A 19,209-nucleotide genomic window follows, 5' to 3' on the forward strand; every position below is an offset into this window, starting at 1 on the left:
GAGAAAGATCAGGTGGCCTGTGAAATGAAATGATGGCTAGGAACAGCTTTGGAGAGAAACAACCTGTAGTTAGGAGTGTCCAGAGGGCTGCTGCCAGACTACAGACCTTATCACTTGCCACAGCGTTCTGAGCGTGGGAACTCATTAATGGGTCATCTCAGGAATCAGTGTGGACAGGAAAGTGTGTGAGCCTGAAATATGGAAGCGAAAGCTCCGAGCTCACCTCCAGGCCCTGCTGCCACCTGGCTGTTGTCATCTCAGACAAGCCACTTGCTCCAGAGCCTTCGATGCTACAGTCTTTCCAGACTCCATGAATTGAAGCAGAGCAAAAGATACTGCAATACCCTCTCATATGTCTATACATATATGCATAGCTCCTCTCTCCCTCACCCCTGTCCCATCCTAGTGAGCAGCTACATTGTCTACAATTTCCAACTTAAGCTGAGACAGTCCTGTACAAAATAGGTGGCCACCCTAGATCTTTTTAATCTGTTCCCAACCTTAACACCTGTAGGGACAGATAAGACAGTGAAGCCAGGTCTCCCAACCCCTTGCTCAAAGATAAGAAGAACACAATACAGACAGAAAGAGTTGAAAATGGAATTCTGGAGCTTCGTATGCGTGAGAAAGTTGCCCAAAGGCCAGGATTCTGAGTCAAGCAGAGACAGACACAGCAAAGAGGGGAAGAGGTCAGCAGAGAAGTCGGGAATATTATGGCGGGACCACATGTACGGCAGCAGTGGTTGGTGGAGGGATCCTTGCTTAGAGCATCTTTAAACTTGGCTTAGAAGCTTGTTCCATTCCCCACCCCTTGGTTTGGACACTGCCTCCTCAAGTCAAGTTTCAGAGCCCTGAAACAAAGTAACAGCAGCGAGCAGCATGGGGTACTCCAAAGGTGGCTGTGCTCCTATATGAAAGAGCAGCTGTCCCCTGGTTCTGTAAGTGAGGCCCCTTCCCTTAACACCTTCAGGAAGCTTTCCCTAAGTCTAAAAAACCATGGGGGGGCCCTCACCCACTGCAGTGATTGTCTGTACTGCTTGCTCAAGCCCACCTCTCTTCATTCCCATATTCACACCTAACTAAACAAACAGTTCCTTGATCAAAATTGACCCAGGAGCCCCTCCCTAAAAAGTGTCCATCAGTATGATGGCAGAGGCTAATGGCAGAGCCCTGACACTCTTAGTGAAAGCAAAGATTGACATGTAGAATAAGGAGCCCAGAGGGGTCCCACATTTAGCAAGCCTCACCATGCCTAGCTCTGTGACCATCCTATTTACTAATTACTGATTCCCTCTCCCCATCACTCTCTGTCTGCAGTGCTCTCCCTAAAAGTGGGAAGTTGACTTGTCCTTGCCTGACTCCCAAACACTGAAACCCAAGGCTGCCAAGAGGGTGAGGCCCGAGCAGCTATCAGCCACCAGAATCACTGAGCAGCAGTTTGAGGGAGGGTTCAAGAGGAGCATCCCCTATAGATATGCTCCCCACCTCACCCAGCATCTCCAAGGGGCTGGAAGTGAATGCAACAGGGGTGTAGCAGAGAAAGGCCAGAGGAAGAATCTCACTAGCCAGTCTCCACCCAGACAGTGAAGCATTGAGGCTACGGTGCAGGCACGGAGCTATAGTGCAGGTAAGGGGATATGATGCAGGCTCAGGGCTATGGTACAGGCACTGGGCTATGGCGCAGGTGTGAGACTTCACATTCAGAGCTTTTGGACCCATGATCAGCAGAAGAGAAGCCATGGGGTGGTACAGATGGAGAGAGAACAACTGCTCCATACAACAGAAGCTCCAACCTTGGTTTGCCACCCAGCAGTAGCTACCTAGTCCCTGTTCAAGTGTCAGAACTGGGCTTGAAGTGGAGGTCACCAGCCATTTCACAGAAGAAAGTGGTACAGAGAGAGGGAGATGGCTCGAATTACAGAGAAGGTCAGTGGTGCACCTGACATTGCAGCTCCTCCCTCCCAACCCAAATAGCAAAGAGAAGCCAATGAGCAAGTCTGTCCGGGGCAGCCTCTGCTCCTTTAGCCTGGAAGACAGGCAGACTGAGGGCTATACCACTTACCTAGCAGGCCCAGTGACTAACAGGAGGAAGGTGGTATTTAGCACACAGAAACATCATCAGGGAATTCTCCTGATTTCTGGGTGAGCCATCAACTTATGCCCTAAGCATCCAGGGTCTCACCTTTGAAACTCTTTTAGGCTAGAACCCCAGGACCAGGCTGGGAATGAAGGATGAAGCAGTGTCCTCCTGCCTTGTCAAACCTATAAAGAACTCTTAGCCCTAGAAGCCCCCATGAGGCCCTAGCACTACCCTGCAGAGTCCCAAGGTCTAGAGATAGTGTTGTTCCAGACATACTAAGGCTCTTCCATCCACCATATGGGAAATCTAACTTTTTAAACACCCTTTACCAAAGCTGGTACTGTCTCTTGTCCCTGAGGCAAAAAGAACAGCTGGGCATGCGTAGGCCTAAAGGAAAATAAGGTTGCAGGTTGGCCCCAAGCTGAATTCCAAAAGAAACAGTAAGGTCCCAGCCATGAGTCATGGTTATTAGGCAAACAAGAGTTTCCATAAAGATCAAGAGGAGTCAGGACAGACTCAGGGTTGTAGGGGTAATGGAGTGGAGGCAAGAACCCCAAACCCCTGGGATGAGGGATATAAAACATTCAGCAAATTCCAGACTCATATTCCTTGCCCACATTAAAGATTCTATAGCAGTATACAAACATAAGTAATTAACCATTTTTCTTGTTCCAGTTTAAAGAATAAGCAGGTTCTCGGAACAATGGTCATAAGCAATATGATCCTTTATTTGGCTCTTACACTACAAGAAGTGTATTTTGAGCCACTTCTGCTGGATTGTCTAGCCAGATACTCTGGGAATCTGCCTATCTCCATTCCCCAAGTCTTGAAGCTATAGACTCACCCTATCACACTCAGCCTTTCACGTGGATGCTAGGATTTGAACTCAGGACCTCATGCTTGCACAAGCCTTACCCACTAAGCCATCTCCCCAGCCCCCAGTTTTTGGAGGGGACAGTGTTCTTGTAATCCAGACTGGCCTCAAACTCTCTGTGTAAATAAGAATGACTTTGAATTTCTGATACCCCTGCCTCCACCTCCCGCATGCTGTGATTGCAGGCTTGTGTCACCATGCCTGGCATAGGATGTGCCAGACAGAACTGGGGACTTCAGGCATGGTAAGAAGGTACTCTAGTGGCTGAGCCACATCCCAAGTCATGCAACCACATTTTACTGATGACTTTCGGTTGTGAGGCTGGAAGTGACCAAGCAGCCAGAAGAGTTATAGCCCTAAACAAAGCAACTCTCCATCAATTTCACTAGGTTTTCCATCCAGTTTCTTAAAACAAATTACAGCATCATTTTCACCATAAAAACATAAGCTGCAATATACCATAAACCATGCAAAAGACTTCAAATTGCTTTGCTTTAATCTCCTAACTATTGAAAAGAGCGAGGGCTTCTTGCACACCCCTGCACAAGTAAAGAGCAATGACAGAGGATTACAAGTTCCAAGCCACCCTGGGCTTTGTGATGAGACCCTGCCTCTCTGTAGGAGGGCAGAAACAACATTCTGAACAAGGCAAAAGACTGTCCTTACACTAAAGATCCCAGCCCCAAACTGAATTCACCTCCTAAGATGAGGTGTGACCAGAGGTGACCTGCTTTCTTTTTCCTCCTTAGGTCATGTGTTCCCTTCATAAGGTAAAGGCTCTGCCCTCTTAGATCTCTCCCCCTGATCCCGCCATGTCATCACATGTTCCCCTCATACAGTAGAGGTTCTGCTCTCTTACACTGCCTCCACTCCATGTCTCCCACTCATTAGTTCTGAGAATATGGCTTTTTCCATTTCACACATACATAAAATGATGTGATATGCATCTGTCACTTAGCATAGTGCCCCTGGGGGCCTACCCATGTTGTCATAGCCCATGGGGCTTCTTTCTCCTGTGCAGCTCATTAACATTATATACATTGTATACAAATCAACTCTCTATCAACGGCAAGATCTTCACTTTAACAGTTACTATGTTATTATGCAAAGCAACTATAAAATATTATATAGTAATATTATATTTGCCACATTTTCCTGGTTTGGTTTTGTTGTTTTTCAGCTTTTTGAGACAAGACAAGGTGGCTTCAAACTTTCTATATAGCTGAGGATGAACTTGATCCTGCCTCCCTCATCTCCCAGGAGCCAGAATCACAGGCATGTCTTACGATACAGCACACAAATTTTCTTTAGCCTTGGAGTTGGTCTTACAGGCTGCCTGACCTGGGCTATGGGAACAGAAGTTGGGTCCTCTAGAAGAGCAGCAAGAGCACTAACCACTGAGCCATCTCTCTTTTTCCATTCAATTGTCTACAGACACCGAGGTATAGCCTATGTCTTGGCATTAAGCTCGAGATACTGATTTTATCTCTTCTGTAAATATGCCCAAAAGTGAATTGTCGAACCATATGGTAGTTGTATTTTTAATCTTTTTTTTTTTTTGAATGTCCATCCTGTTTTCCACCACTGTGCTACCTTACATTCCTACCAACAGTGGGGGCAAGAAGCCAGCACCACCAACCATAAGCGAAATGTAAATGAAAGTCCCTGGGAGATAAGCCTCTCCCTTATTAGGATGGCAACCATTGAAGATAAGATAACGAGTATTGGCAAGGGTGTGGAGAAAAAGAACCCTTGCACTGTGGGGCTTGCTTTGGACAGGTGCCAGCTGCAGTGGGACAGTCCCCACAGTCCCTTCTCACTGTAATAGACCATCTCAGGCAAGCTTTTCCTTCCAGACTTAGACCACTTTTTAATGGAGGTAGAGCTACTCATGGTTTTAGCCTGGTGAACATTGGGCTATCTCATAGCTGTATGCTTACTCAGTGAAGAGTTTCTGTAATCTACTAAGGTGTGTCCTCTATTTTTGTTTATCTAACTTTCTTTGTCAGTCTTTATGCTACTGAGGACAAGACTTTACAAGGAAGGTATTCATGAGCGTGTTCCTTAATGTGTTGGTTTTCTGTTGTCCTCCCTGTGCGTCCCTGATTTATCAGGGCCTCACCAGCCCTGTGCTGAATCTGTGTTCTGTCCAAAAACAGTGTTTCAGCCAATCACAGACCACATATTCGACAGTGGTTGTACTGGATGGTTTTGTGTGTCAACTTAATACAAGCTAGAGTCATCAGAGGAAAGGGAGCCTCTGCTGAGGAAATGAGACCCAGCATAAGTCATTTTTCAATTAATGATCAATGGGAAAGAGCCCAACCCATTGTTGTGGTACCATCCCAAGGCTGGCGGTCCTGGTTTCTATAAGCAAGCCGACTGAGCAAGCCATGTGGAGCAAGCCAGTAAGCAGCACCCTCTGTGGCTTCTTCATTAGCTCCTATCTCCAGGTTCCTGCCCTGTTTAAGTTCCTGCCTTGCCGGGCGTGGTGGCGCATGCCTTTAATCCCAGCCCTCGGGAGGCAGAGTCAGGCGGGTTTCTGAGTTTGAGGCCAGCCTGGTCTACAAAGTGAGTTCCAGGACAGCCAGGGCTACACAGAGAAACCGTCTCGAAAAGCCAAAAAAAAAAGAAAAAGAAAAAGTTTCTGCCTTGACTTCCTTCAGTGATGAAGGCCATGTAAGCCATAAACCCTTTCCTCCCCAACTTGCTTTTTGGCTCATAGTGTTTTGTCCCAGCAATAAAAACCCTAACAAGACTGAGGTCCCAGAAAATTATGATGGAAGTGAAAAATCCCTACCACCTAGAGATAGCACAGCCATGTCAGTGTTGAAGCAATGCATGACTCCTGTGATGAGATTGTGTGAATGAAGCTACTACCCTGGCAGTGGTGTGTAAATGGTATTGTCCACACGATTATATAGCAGTGCAGAGCTTGACTGAGGACAAACAGCTGAGCTACCAGCTTCCTCTACTGTGTTTCAATGAATTTAGTGTGTGTTCATTTAAAAAGTGTAGTGAGCCAGCCAGGTATGGTGGCACACATACAGAGTGGTGAGCCAGGTAAAGGGTGGTGATCCAGTTACGGTGGCACATGTCTCTAATCTTAGCTATTGGGAGGTAGACGGATCAGGAAGTCAAGATCAGTCATTGTCAGCTATATGGTGACTTTAACCTCAGCCTGGGATACATGAGACTCTGCCTCAAAATAAAAGTTGGTTATATACTGTATACTGTGACACAGACAGCAACCTTGTACATCTCAGGCTTACTGAGTCTCTCCCTGAACCACTTGCTCTTGTGTTTGATTAAATCTCCCATTGTTTAGCTCATGGTGAGCCTAGGAGACATCTCTATGTATACAGTGTTTCTATAGTTAAAGGGTTTATAAACCATATGTGTTTTTATGAACAGATTCTATGGTGGTCACATAGTGACAAACTACTGAAGATTGCTTCTCTGCTGGCTCTGTCTTGATCCTATGCTAAGATCTAAGGTACAGGTGGGAGGTAACTTGTCACCAAGCCACTTAAGGTTCTTTGTCATGTCTCACACTTATGATATATCTTAAGGCTCCTCCTACATCATATCATACCTGTTCATATAGACCCTCAGCATAAGCTTTCCACTATAAAATGTTTTAATTTTTTTGAAAATATTTGGCTATAACTCACTTGATTAAAATTAACTGTCATTCATAGATTATGTAAAATATAATTGGAATTAGTTAAAAATCAAGGACCACTAACCTGAACTTCTTTTTTCATGTATGGTGAAAACTTCAATAGTAAAAATGTTATCACAGGCATACACCTTTAATCCCAGTAACTCAGGAGGCAGAGGCAGGCAGATCTCTGAGTTCATTGTTAGCCTGGTCTACAGAGCAAGTTCCAAGACAGCCAGGGCTACACAAGGAAACCCTGTCTTGAAAAACAAAAAGGAAAACAAAACAAAAACAAAAAGAGAATTGACAAAAGAAAAAGAAAGTAGATTCATAACAGGGCCAGAACTAAAGAGAGAGAAATTCTCAGCCTCTTTTTGCCGCCTGTGTCTATTACAATCGTAGAAAGGACCTAATAAAATCCAGGCAGACAGCTGAGTATGATCACCCGTGCCCTACAATTAACCTGCTCTGGGAGACAGTTCACCTTGCGACAGCCCATCCTTCTGCTGTTCTCGTCCCCAGGGAGATAGAATCTTCCTGTATAGCCCTAGCTGTACAGAACTCACCCTGTGACAGCTCTCCAGGAACTCTCTCTGTAACCCTGGCCTTGAAATCACAGAGATCCACCTGCCTCTGCCACCCCAGTGCTAGGATTCAAGGCCTGGGCCACATTGCTGCCTGGTTATATTTGCTTTTGCTTTTAGTTTTGGTTTTTCAAAACAGAATATCACTCTGTACCCCAGGCTTGCCTAACACTAATTTTTTGGCATCTTCTAAGCACTGAGAAACTGAGCAAAGGTACCCTGCTGCTGGGCAGATAATAAACGTTCAAGACATGAGCGTGACCTCCGGTGATGATGGAGGGAGCAAGATCCCACGACAGAAGCCAGTGAATGGACATTTCGGTCAAATTTACATCTTCTTAGTCCTCCTCAGAGAAGTAAAAGCAAAAAACAAAAAACAAAAAACAAACAAACAAAAAAACCAGTTTGGACCCCTGGGATCCTGAAGCTCATCTGGAAGGGAAGATAAAGGCACATGAGTGTTCAGCTATTTCTGATGCTTGAACCAAAGTGAAAGGTGACATGGACCAAGAGAGGCCAAGTCTGTGAGTCCCTCCTGTCCAGTAAAGCTGCAAAGTTTGGTCCAGCTAGTCAGGCTTCACAGAGCTGAGTTAGGAGGAGCTGGAGGCCAGGACCCAGCCTGGCCAGGCCAAGGCTGCCATACAGCAACTGGAGCTCCCCAGCCCTGTGGAGGTGGCTTCAAGACACACAGGAATTACATGGTCTGCACACCAAAGCACCAAGGAGTTCCAGAAATGGCCAACCAGAGTGCTGAGTAGGTCACCCAAGTGAAGAGGCCAGATGGGAAACCAAGGCTTGTCCCACTGAACTCCTAGATGTCCAGGGTCCCATCCTCTCCACCTCTGCTTGCCTGTGACACAAATTTCTTCTCTTTCGTTTCCCTCCCTTGCTCCTTGCACCATCAACCCTATAAATAACCTTGGGTCAAACTGGCACATGCACACATGAGAGAGAGAGAGAGAGAGAGAGAGAGAGAGAGAGAGAGAGNGAGAGAGAGAGAGAGAGAGAGAGAGAGAGAGAGAGAGAGAGAGTTGTAGTAAAACACACAGCAAATGGTTAGAGAAATAAATGGACATATTGCAAAGAAAGAGAATGAGGAAATTTTCCAACAGTGCTGGGGGCAAGGCCAGGAGCAGAGGGACTGTGGTTCCCCAGTGTAACCAAAAGAGACAATGGTACCCCTCTGGGAAGTGAGGGGACTCTGGAAACCAGACAAACAGCAGGGAGTGGTGGGGTCTGAGAAAACTATTCATTCATGTCTGAATTCACACCCTTCACACTTTCTCAGTGGAAGGGTGCCTTGGCAAGTTGGAGCCAAGGAATGCCGCAAAATTACATCGTGCAACAAATCTAACAGGAGAGGTTTATGGGGATAGGAGGGTAATGCAGCTGTCGCCTCTGAGGGAGGATGGAGGAGAGAGAGAACAGGCTGTGGAGGCACGGGCTTTATAAAGGAGTATAGCGCATGCGCATTGGGAGAATACATGATTCCTGGAAATGGCTGGCGCGGGCCCACTGAAGGCTGACTGGGTGATCCTGGGTTTACCGACACACACTCCCCACGTACGTTCTGCTCCTCACAGCTGGGCATAAAGAGATAGTTGTGAGAGCGGCACTGCTTCCAGCGCCCTCGCTGCTGAGTAGGAGAAACAGAAGAGTCAACTTTGCTGGGATGTGGAAACGCATGCATGAAATGGAGGCTGAGGGGGAGGCATAGAATTGGCGGGAAGAGGAATATATAACTGACTAGAGCCTAATACGCTCTACAAGTTAGAGGTATAGTTGGAGCAGAACCCCAAAACAATTTGGCAGCTTGTAGTTATAACTCACACAAAGAAAGACTTAACAGAGATTAATTAAAAACCCTACACACGAATGCAAACAAAGACAGCTGTACAACTCATCCTGAGAGGTACAGTTTTGCAATGTGGTGGAAAGTGTTGCCAGCTCGGGTGAATCAGCACAAGAAGGGGTTGTCAGCAGGACAGGACAGATGGGGGAGAGGTGCTCATACCTTCCCTGGGCCAGCTGGACCTCACCTAGAGGACTGGGCTCTGGCACTTGAGATTCTGTGGGATCAGGATCATACTCAAGATGTCAGGGGGGGTCCCAAAGCAAAGGAAATAGAAGTGACCCCTTGGGATATAAAACTTATGAAGAGAAAACCATGCTCACCTTTGTAGCCTCACACACAAGGGTTCAGGCTGTGCCTCCCTAGGACCTCCCGCCAAGGCTTCTAGGTACCTCATTAGCATGGAGAATTCTGTTCTGGGGCTACTAATGACCAGAGATGTGGGGAGTGTGGCATGTGTTCCAGGCAGGGAGCAGGGAAGCACCTATGTCTCAGGTGTGTCCCCAATTGCTGGAGTCTGAGAACAGCTCTACCCTACCAAGTTTCCTGGAATGGTCCACTGTCCCACACCGAGTGAAATTTATAAGGACCGTATGGTGGGAATGAGAATGCCCCACCACAGGAGAATGGCTGCCACCATGGACGGCAGTTTAGAGGAAATATAATTGTCTAAAAGGAGGTTTTTCTTGATGGTTTCTGAAGTTATTTCTAGTTAATTCCTCAGAGATGATTTAGCAATAGCAACTCTGGAAATGATGGTGGCCAAGTCTCACACTTGTGTTCAAGGACAAGCTGAGCCAAGCTCTGAGTCTCTGCACTGTCTGCTGTCCTGTTGGTCAACACGTGCTTACTGGACGCAGGCGATGTAACCTGATGTAGCCCTTTTATTTAAAGAGTATATAATAAGGTTGCTAATCTAAATTTGCAAATACATGTATATATGATCATCTCTCATTTTATAAGGTAATTTTTATTTATTCCTTGAAGCACCATTGTAGAAAGCTATTTTTCATTACCAAATGAATGAATAATATCATTGACATTTTCAAATCACTTACTTGGACCTGCAATTTGGCTCAGAGTGTAAATGTGCTTACCGCCAAGTAAGATGACCTGAGTTCAATCCCTAGGACCCACATACTCCTGCAAGTTGGCCTCTGACTTCCACTTGAATTCTGTGGTACTCCCACATACACATATAAATAAATAATTGAATTTTTTAAGGTTTTAATTAATTTGTTTGCTTTCTCTGGGAGCACCTAGTTTCTGTCGCTCATCACTGTATATCCTTAAAGGGATCTTTTAAAACAAAATTCCCATTCTTCTCATTCACATAAGAGAATGAAATTAGAAATAATAATCCAGGTCAGAAAGGGAAGTGCATATTCCAGTCGGCAGCTACAAAGACTCTCCAGCAAACAAGGCACAGAGGAAAACATGAGACATGAAGTCACAGAGGAAAACACGAGACATGAAGGCACAGAGGAAAACACGAGACATGAAGTCACAGAGGAAAACACGAGACATGAAGTCACAGAGGAAAACACGAGACATGAAGTCTTACTCTTAACGACTTAAAGAGGCGGATGAATCGAAGTCTTTTTTTTTTTTACAGAAAACATAAATAGAATTAATTCTAGAGTTTTAGAGTTGTTCTCTGCATCAAATATTTGTTTAATTTTAGACGAGAAATCTGCTAGCCCAGATACAACAGCAGCAGCAAAAGTGACTCAAAAGCAAAAGCAGGATGAAGGTGAGTTAGAGGGAGCTCTAGGAGTATCAGATATAAGACACCTGAAAGAGAAACACACACACACACACACACACACACACACACACACAGACACGCACACACAGACACACACACAGACATACACAGACACACAGACACACACACAGACACACACACAGACACACACACAGACACACACATACACACAGACACACACACACTAACACACACACTCACACACAGACAGACACACACACAGAGACACACACAGACACACACACTAACACACACACAGACACACACACAGACACACACACGCACACACATACAGACAGACACACACAGAGACATACACATGCACACACACAGAGACACGCACACACAAGACACACACACACACTGACACACACAACAGACACACACACACANACACACACACGCACACACACACACACACAGAGGAGCAGGGAGGGGTGAGCGAGTGCACGGGACCTGTTTCAGCACCATGGACAGAATAGCAGCACTCCCTCAGTGGTGGGGCATCTCTCCAGCCCTGCAGCGTGAAGGAAACCTAAAGCTGTTAAATCCTCTGGGACCCTGGACCACTAGAGAGCAGACGCTGAGAAACAAGCTATGGTGTGATTTTTATCTTCGTGGAAAGACATACCCAACCCTGCCTTGAGCAGTTTGGTCTTGACAATGTTTTAAGCAGTGAGGAGTCATGCCAGCCTCTGAGACTGGGGACAACAGGGATTCAGCAGTGGGTTGGAGGTAGTTTCCTTCATCCCCAGAGCTCACTATTCAGGATAGCCACAGTCTAACAAAACAGTCAAAATGTCAGCTAAGGAGCTCAGGTTGTGCTTAGCAATCTCAGGACACAGTGAAATAGGAACTTAAGACAGCTCACACACTCCACCACCAAGCTGAGTATTCCACAGGGTCTATGCCTCAACAGAACACAAGCTCCTTCTAGTTTTCACAAAGGCTATTGACCATTGGCAAGACATGTCCCTGCAGAGTGAGTCTGCTTTTACACTTATCCAGTTCTGGGAAGACTAGAAGAGAAATCCAGAGAGATGGCCTGGTAGGTAAAGACAGGTGTGCCAAGCCTGACAGTTAAGTTTGAACCCACATGGTAGGAGGGAACCGACACCCACAGATTGTAAACTGGTACTCCCCTAAACACATAAATGTAATTTTCTTCTTTAGAATTCAAGGACCTGAACAATCAAGAAGACCTTGGACCACCCACTTGATGTTGTGAGTCACCATGTAAATGTGACTTACTTCATGCAGAGGTTGGCAAAGTTCAACCCTGGCTTCCCTCCTCCTAGTCACTCAACCTTGGGTAAGTCGTTTAAGGCTCGTGCCTTTGATTCTACCTACAAGATGAAGCTAACAATGACATCCACCTTACAGACTTGCTGTTAAAACTCACTTATTTTAAGGAGTGTCCCGATACACACCAAGCACTCAGAACGCATTTTTGCTTGTCTAATTGTGATATCCTTATGAACTGCAACAGGAAAATCATCTCAAGAGCATCAAACAAATGCCATACCCTCTTGTTGGCACATTCCTTATTCTCCAAAGTTTGCGTGTAGAGGTTATTTAGGGTTTTGTGATTAAAAACAGGAATGTGTGCGTGCATGCGTGCACATGTGTGTGTGTGTGTGTGTGTGTGTGTGTGTGTGTGTGTGTGTGTGTGTAGATAGGTAGCTGAGTAGATAAGGAGAAGCAGGAATCCCAAATAGAAGACTCAGGGATTCAGACACAAGTGCAGAGGGAAATCTAGCAGACTCAGCTATGCATTAAAAAATGTGCCTAATTCTATCTAACCATCAATGACTATAGAAAGCTGGGCAAAACTGTTAGAAGAAATCTCTCAAGTTCCGGGTTGTCTGTGCGAATCCCTTTCAGAGGTGACCAGCTAAGATGCTGAGACTTGCAAAGTGGCAATAAATGAAGTGTGTGGGTATCTGACCTTAACTATGAGCATCCACTTAGTAAAGCATCCACGGACGGTCAGAACAGTGCCTTAACTATGAGCATCCACTTAGTAAAGCATCCGTGGACGGTCAGAACAGTGCCTTAACTATGAGCATCCACTTAGTAAAGCATCCGCGGACGGTCAGAACAGTGCCTTAACTATGAGCATCCACTTAGTAAAGCATCCACGGACAGTTGGAACAGTGCGGGTGAGAACAGAACTCTGGGGCTCCAACCTAATATCGGGGAGATGGAAGGGGTGAACAGAGTCACCTGTAAGCGGAAAAGACAGGCTCTCTGTCCAATGAGCTAATTCATTACATTAGTGAAGTGGAGAGTCCAGCTAGGTCCTCAGAGGGTCCACAAAGGAAAAGAAAATGCCCCAGATGTGTAGATGATGTAAGTGGGCTGGGAGGACTGACTGGGTCTGGATAAGCATAGAGATGCTGGCCCACCCTGGTTGGCTTCCCTGAATATCTCAGACAAGTGTTCTCTGCTTAATCAGATTATTTGTAAATTCCTACTTCCATGGTTTACTAACAAGTTCTTCTCTCTGAAGAGTGAGTTACCTGTTATCCCTGGTTCTTTACCTGTGTGCACTTTTCAATGATTCCAGAGTCTCCACTCTCTCCAGACCACAAGTCCTCCCAGAATAGAGAAAACCACACATCCAGTCCCAGTCAGGCAACCAGCCTTATTTGTTGGCTCCCTCATGTCTCAGGCTAAGTTCCTAGGACACACTCTTTGAGATGCAGATATGTACAGACAATGCTCTTAGGATCAACATGGAGGGAGTAATGAATGAAACAGGGTGGGAATGAAAGAGTTGGGCTGTCATGTGACTAGGTTTATCACAGCAAAGGTCCCGGCTAATACCATGGAAAATGAGCCCTTGATCCTGCCAATGAGGAAATGTTTTAAATAAGAGAGAGGGGGAATGGAGATAAAATTGTTATATAAAGATGTCTTTGGGCAAATATCTTCTAAGCTAAACAGTAAATTCTGTAAAGACAGCAACTGTCCTCTCCTTTGGTCCTAGCACAGTGACAAAGACATGATAGGACTCTAGCTGTTGACCATGTGGATGCACAATAGTAATGATAAGATAGACCTCATAGCAATCATGGTAGAAGGCAGTCCATATTATAAGCTTCTACTCTGAGGAATGTATCTGTACGTGTCCATACCTCTGCATGTTATGTATGTGTGCATGCATGTTGCTGTGTACCTTTTCCTGGAGGCATGTGAACAAATATCTACCTGTCTCCGATAGGATACTGACAATACTGCAAAGAAATGATGCTGCTCTACTCTAGTTTGGAGAGTCGGTGAGTTTACTGGGGCTACTGACATCAGCATGGTGACTCAGAGGCAGCTGCATCACCAAGAAGCCCACCCAGGACGGCTGGCAACTCCCAAATCTGTATCCCTGAGTCTCCCTGCGCAACTTGTAGACAGTTCCAAGGGGTAAACTTAGGGGTCTCTCTGGCATCACTCTTAGCTTCCTTTGCCTACATTTCATGAGCTGCCTGCATCGTATGAGCCTCTCCCTTTCCTGTAGAAAGGAACGTTTCACTTCCGTGGCCCTAACTACACAGCACATGAGTATAAATGCAGAAGCATGTCGCCATGCTAAAGTAGTAAGAAAAGACGTTTGCTTTTTACTTGGTGGAATCTTGGGCATTTTGCTGTGGGTGTTTTTCACAGTGTGGAAAACTTTGAGAGGAGATGGAGAAGGCTGGAAACTGGAAAATAAAGAGGCCAGTTACCACTAAGGGCTGAAGATAATTGATGGGGTTCCCTATGACACCTGGGAAGGCTCCTCTCACCCTCTGCCCATACCACACAAATACAGAAAGACTCACGCACCCTCACTGCCATCACCAATGAAAAGTTGCCCTGGGGGGGGGGATGGATCTGAGAGGTTCTACAAGACCAAAGCAGCTCAGTGTAGACTGTCAGTCTCCCCAGACTTAGAACAAACCATCATACCAGCCCCTGATCAGGATGAACTGTCAGTCTCCCTAGACTTAGAATGATCTCACCCTCCCAGTGCCTAGCTCAGCCTCAGACACAAAACCATCACTCTGCAAGCCCCTGTGCTGTTGCTCCATGGGCGTGTAGTCTCTGCTGTGTTTCCTGGGGTTTGCTCTGGGGTTTGCCCTTCCTAGACTATGTTTTTCTTTTCTGGTCGTATCCAGGCTTCCTCTACTAACACACACCCCCCCCACACACACACACACACACACATTTTCCAGCATCCTCCAACCTCTCCTTACAACAGTTTACAGGGAAATCTGCTTTCAAGTCTGTCCTACTAGGAACCTGACCCTACCCCATCTTCCTTTAGATTGGGAAAGGGGATCTTGTTCTATGAATTTATCTCTATTTATTCCTTTAATTGGATACCAGCCCTCCCGTGGATTCCCCAACTCCTATGCAGGACCCCGGGGGACACTCCGAAGTGAGCACACTGCTTGGTGAATAGAATGAAGTGTTAATGTCACCTAACTACACCTCCAGCCCACAGTAGGCTCTTTGCCATATTTAACCTTGTGACTCAGAACCCACTCAGGGTTAAAGAGGATGTTGTGTGTCGGCTGCTTGAGGCCACTTGAGTTCCGTTCCCAGACAGAATTTACTGTTGTCTACTGTAGTGGGGATGAAACAAGATTCCCTTGTGTGCAAGCCAGTAGCATGAATTCCTGCTCAGAGGCTAGGAGATGGTGGAATGAGCTTCCTGAAGGTGGGGAGAGTCCGAACTTTAACACGAGTCCTCTTGTGTAGACCTATCCAAGAGCCCAAGTAGATCAGCGGAGATGAAATCATACCAACTCAGGGTCCTTTATACCTAACTTCTAATTTTCTAGAGAACCTAATTTTGCTCTACCCTTGAATCTTATCTGTTCCATGAGTCCTTGAATAAAAGGCAAACACCGGTCTATGAAGCATGCTGCAATTTATTGAGAAAAGAGAATATAACTTTTCATAAGCAAAAGACCCAGAGCTCAGGAGGTTTTAAGGGAATAGATGAGCCAGCTGTCAGGAGAGTTCCATGAGAACCAACAGTTTGGAAACCTTGACCTTTTCACCTATAAGTGAAAGATGGACAGAATGGACTAGGCTAGACTAGAAGGCTCGGGAAGGCCTAGCCTCTCGTGTTGCTGACCACATTTCAGATTCATCACAGGCTCTTCTCCAGGAGTGCTATCATCCCAGACTAATAGCTGGACCACCCGACCTAAGAGAAGACTTAAAGATATAGGAGCAAAGAGTTTGGCCCCCTCTCCAAGGAACTTGCGTTAAAGCAGGGTTGAACTGTGCACCTGTTGGTGCCAAGAAGATGGGAGGAGATGCCATTACAGGCTGAGGCAGGGAAAGCAGGAGGGTGCAGATGCTTTGCCTCTGAAGATCACTTGGAGCGTTGCTGGCTGGAACTGGTGGTCTGAGAGAAGTGGACACTGCTGCTGCCTCCTCTGCCAGATGTATAGTTGCTGCCTACTGAGGTCTGGCTGCCACCAGAGTTAAAGCCCATTCTCTGCTGGCTCACGGAGATGCTGCCTCCACTGCCAAGTCTGCTCCCACTGCTGCCTCTGTTGCTGCTGCCCCTGCTGCTGCTGCTGCTGCTTCTACCACTGTTGTCCCCTCCGTAGTTGCTGCTACCGGTCCCTCTGAAGCCTCCGCTGTTGCTGCTTGTGCTGGTAACATTGCTGACCACCGCTACAGGGGAACAGAAAGTTCAGGAGAAAGGCTTGGGGAGGCTGACTGTCTCAACCATGCCCTGCTCTGCTGCATAACTTCTGACATACTCTGAGGTATTAGCTTGCAAATAACAAGCGAACTTGGCTCTTTAGTGCCCTAGCCAAGAACAGGAACTGGTGTTCACACAATTTCTGTTTCTCCAACCTAAGGCACACCCCACAATCAGAAGGGTTAGAGAGCTGGATCAGTTTACATGAAGAGTACAGCACGGGGCTATAGCTGGGAAGTGGCTGATATCACAGGGATGCCCTGAGTGAACTGGGAAAAATGCATGTGCCCATGCACACACATGTAAAAATAATGTCAGTCTCCAAATTATTTCCCTGAAATGGGATCTCCCACCAAACCTGAAGCTTATCATTTTAGCAAGGATGGTACCCAGGATCCAGCCCCTCAATCACAATACTCAGGTACAGGAGTAATGTCACACCCAACTTTTAAGTCCATGGTGGATAATTCAAACTCAGATCCTCATGCTTACACAAGGGATTGTGCCCACTGAATGGTCTCCAACCCCCGGGGGAAGGTTCTTGAATGTGCTACTTACAAATGCTCACAGCATTCTGAAACTCTCCAGATAACCTGGAAAGACAGAGGGAGAGAGTTACTTCCCCAGTACATCAACAAAGAACTGAGGGCTCATAACCTTGGGCACCACCTCCTCCCATCTGCCCTCCTAGGGGTCAAGCCCCTGGGAAGGGAAATGTTAGTCCAGGGTTGTTCCCATCAATATGTTCCCCCAGAGAAGAGGGCCGATTGCAATTATGACTCAAGGCACCTCTGACCACCACACTCAATGTCCTCCTCTTCCCACCCTTCACCTTGAAGATCCATTCCAGGAAAACTGCCACCCCTTGTCGGATTAGCCTCCCTCACCTCTAGCCGGACCCTGCAATGAGCTCTATCTTGTATGCCCTTCCCCTCCCCTTCTTCCCAGCCCTCCCTTTATTTACTCAACTTTCATCTTCCAGGAAGCCTTCCAGAAAGCCTTTCCCAGCAAGGCTCAGGGTGACATGGGGCTTAGGGCAGCAGTAGTAGTAGTGATTGTGAAGAAAATATGAGATGATAACCGTGGTGTGCGCTATATTTGAAATTTCCCGACTCACAGTGACCATCTCCCTGGGCCTTATTCATGGAGCAGGTGTAGCTGAGCAGACATGGAATGTTCATGCGCCCCCAGCCACAGTGCCTGCTGTGCTGACCACTCCCTTATCATCACATGACTCTCAGTTGACTCATCTTCACTGCCCCCCCCCCGAGACCTGACAGAGGTCCTTCTCCTTCCATGCTTGGTCTCTCCTTCCTCGATCACACTGTGATCTGACTGAGGGCAAAGCCTCTGAGCGAGGACGCACAGGGCAGGAGTCAGTAGAATGACCCTTGTCTCTTGACACCGCCCTCACATATGGAGTCCCGCCATTAAGCCTTGACCTGACTCTTTACGCTGTGTTACTTTTCAGGGGTATTTAAGCATCATGCACTTCCCCATACACACTCAGCTCTAGCAATCGGGTTTCACAAACTGTTCATACCAAATTTCCAATATAGTAGCCACTAGCCACATGAAGCTATGCAAAGTAGATTCAATGTGTAAAACTCTGGTCCCCAGTTATACTACATCCATTTCAAACACAGGAAGGAGCCAGGCATTGAAGCATAGCCAGTAATCCAGGCACTCAGGAGGTTGAGGCAAAAGGATCAGGAGTTCAAGATTAGCTGGGGCTACAGAGTGAGACCCCTATCTCAAAAAAATCAATGGGGGGTGGGAAAGAGAAGGAATAATAGAGAGAGGGGGGACAGAGGGAAGGAGGGAAGGAGGAAAGAAAGGCTAATAGCTATTGGATCAGACAGCCTGGTGTGGACTATTTTCGTCTTGGAAAGTTCCAGGTGACAGTCCTGATCTATAACTTTTGTCACAACATCAAAGTGTTTTTCCTACCACATTTATGAATAGAAGTGTGTGGTTCGATACTGTGCCCATGATAAATTGGGTAATTAGACACTATAACTGATGAAAACCAGTGGACTTAATCGCTTCCTCTGCTGTTGTCTCTCCAACTTGTCCTCTCCTGTTATTATTTATTCCTTTCTTTGATATTACTTTCTTTGAAACTACACTTGGAGAATGCTGACCCCAAGGGCCCCACCTGCACTCCTCGCCCTCCAGTAGCTTCCTGTAGGTGGCGATTTCCACATCCAGGGCCAGCTTGACATTCATGAGCTCCTGGTACTCTCGCAGCAGCCGGGCCATGTCCTCCTTGGCCTTCTGCAGAGCAACCTGCAAGTCTTGGAGTTTGGTATCTGCATCCTTGAGGGCCCGCTCACCACGCTGTTCAGCCTCTGCAATGGATGTCTGCAGGTTGGTGTTCTGGGGCAGAGAGTAAAAGATGAAGTTATTATAGGTCTACTACACAAACACCGGATGGTTCACAGGAAGTGATCTCTTCACCCATCACTCTTCCTTCCATCTCCTAGAGGCTCAAGTTCACAAGTCAGGCTGATGTTGCAATTTGGCTAATTCATCCTGAGTCCATTAAAGACCAACTCATGACTCATCAAGAAAAGAAACACATCTGCTTTCCTAAGCTGGCACAGTAACAGTGGTCTGGTTAGCCTTTGATCTCTTTTGTAAGACTGTTTAAAACAAAAACTCCCTTCCCTGACCATCTCAT

General features: G+C 46.5%; 1 protein-coding gene across 2 annotated transcripts in view; it reads right to left on the bottom strand.

The window, feature by feature from the left end:
- Positions 1-15,718: 15,718 nt before the first annotated feature.
- LOC110335099 (keratin, type II cytoskeletal 2 oral) overlaps positions 15,719-19,209 on the bottom strand; it is a 9,448-nt gene continuing 5,957 nt past the window's right edge. The window contains exons 7-9 of one of the 2 annotated variants that reach the window (XM_021217172.1): positions 18,685-18,905; positions 17,085-17,119; positions 15,719-16,495 (exon numbers count right to left, since the gene is read on the bottom strand). In XM_021217172.1, the coding sequence (XP_021072831.1) occupies positions 16,188-16,495; positions 17,085-17,119; positions 18,685-18,905 (564 nt within the window). In that variant the 3' untranslated portion in view covers positions 15,719-16,187. Of the gene's footprint in view, positions 16,496-17,076; positions 17,120-18,684; positions 18,906-19,209 lie in introns of those variants that run through there. The other variant, XM_021217173.1, reaches the window with a different exon arrangement.

Source organism: Mus pahari, chromosome 17 (genome assembly GCF_900095145.1).
Source record: "Mus pahari chromosome 17, PAHARI_EIJ_v1.1, whole genome shotgun sequence".
Classification (NCBI taxonomy): Eukaryota; Metazoa; Chordata; class Mammalia; order Rodentia; family Muridae; genus Mus; species Mus pahari.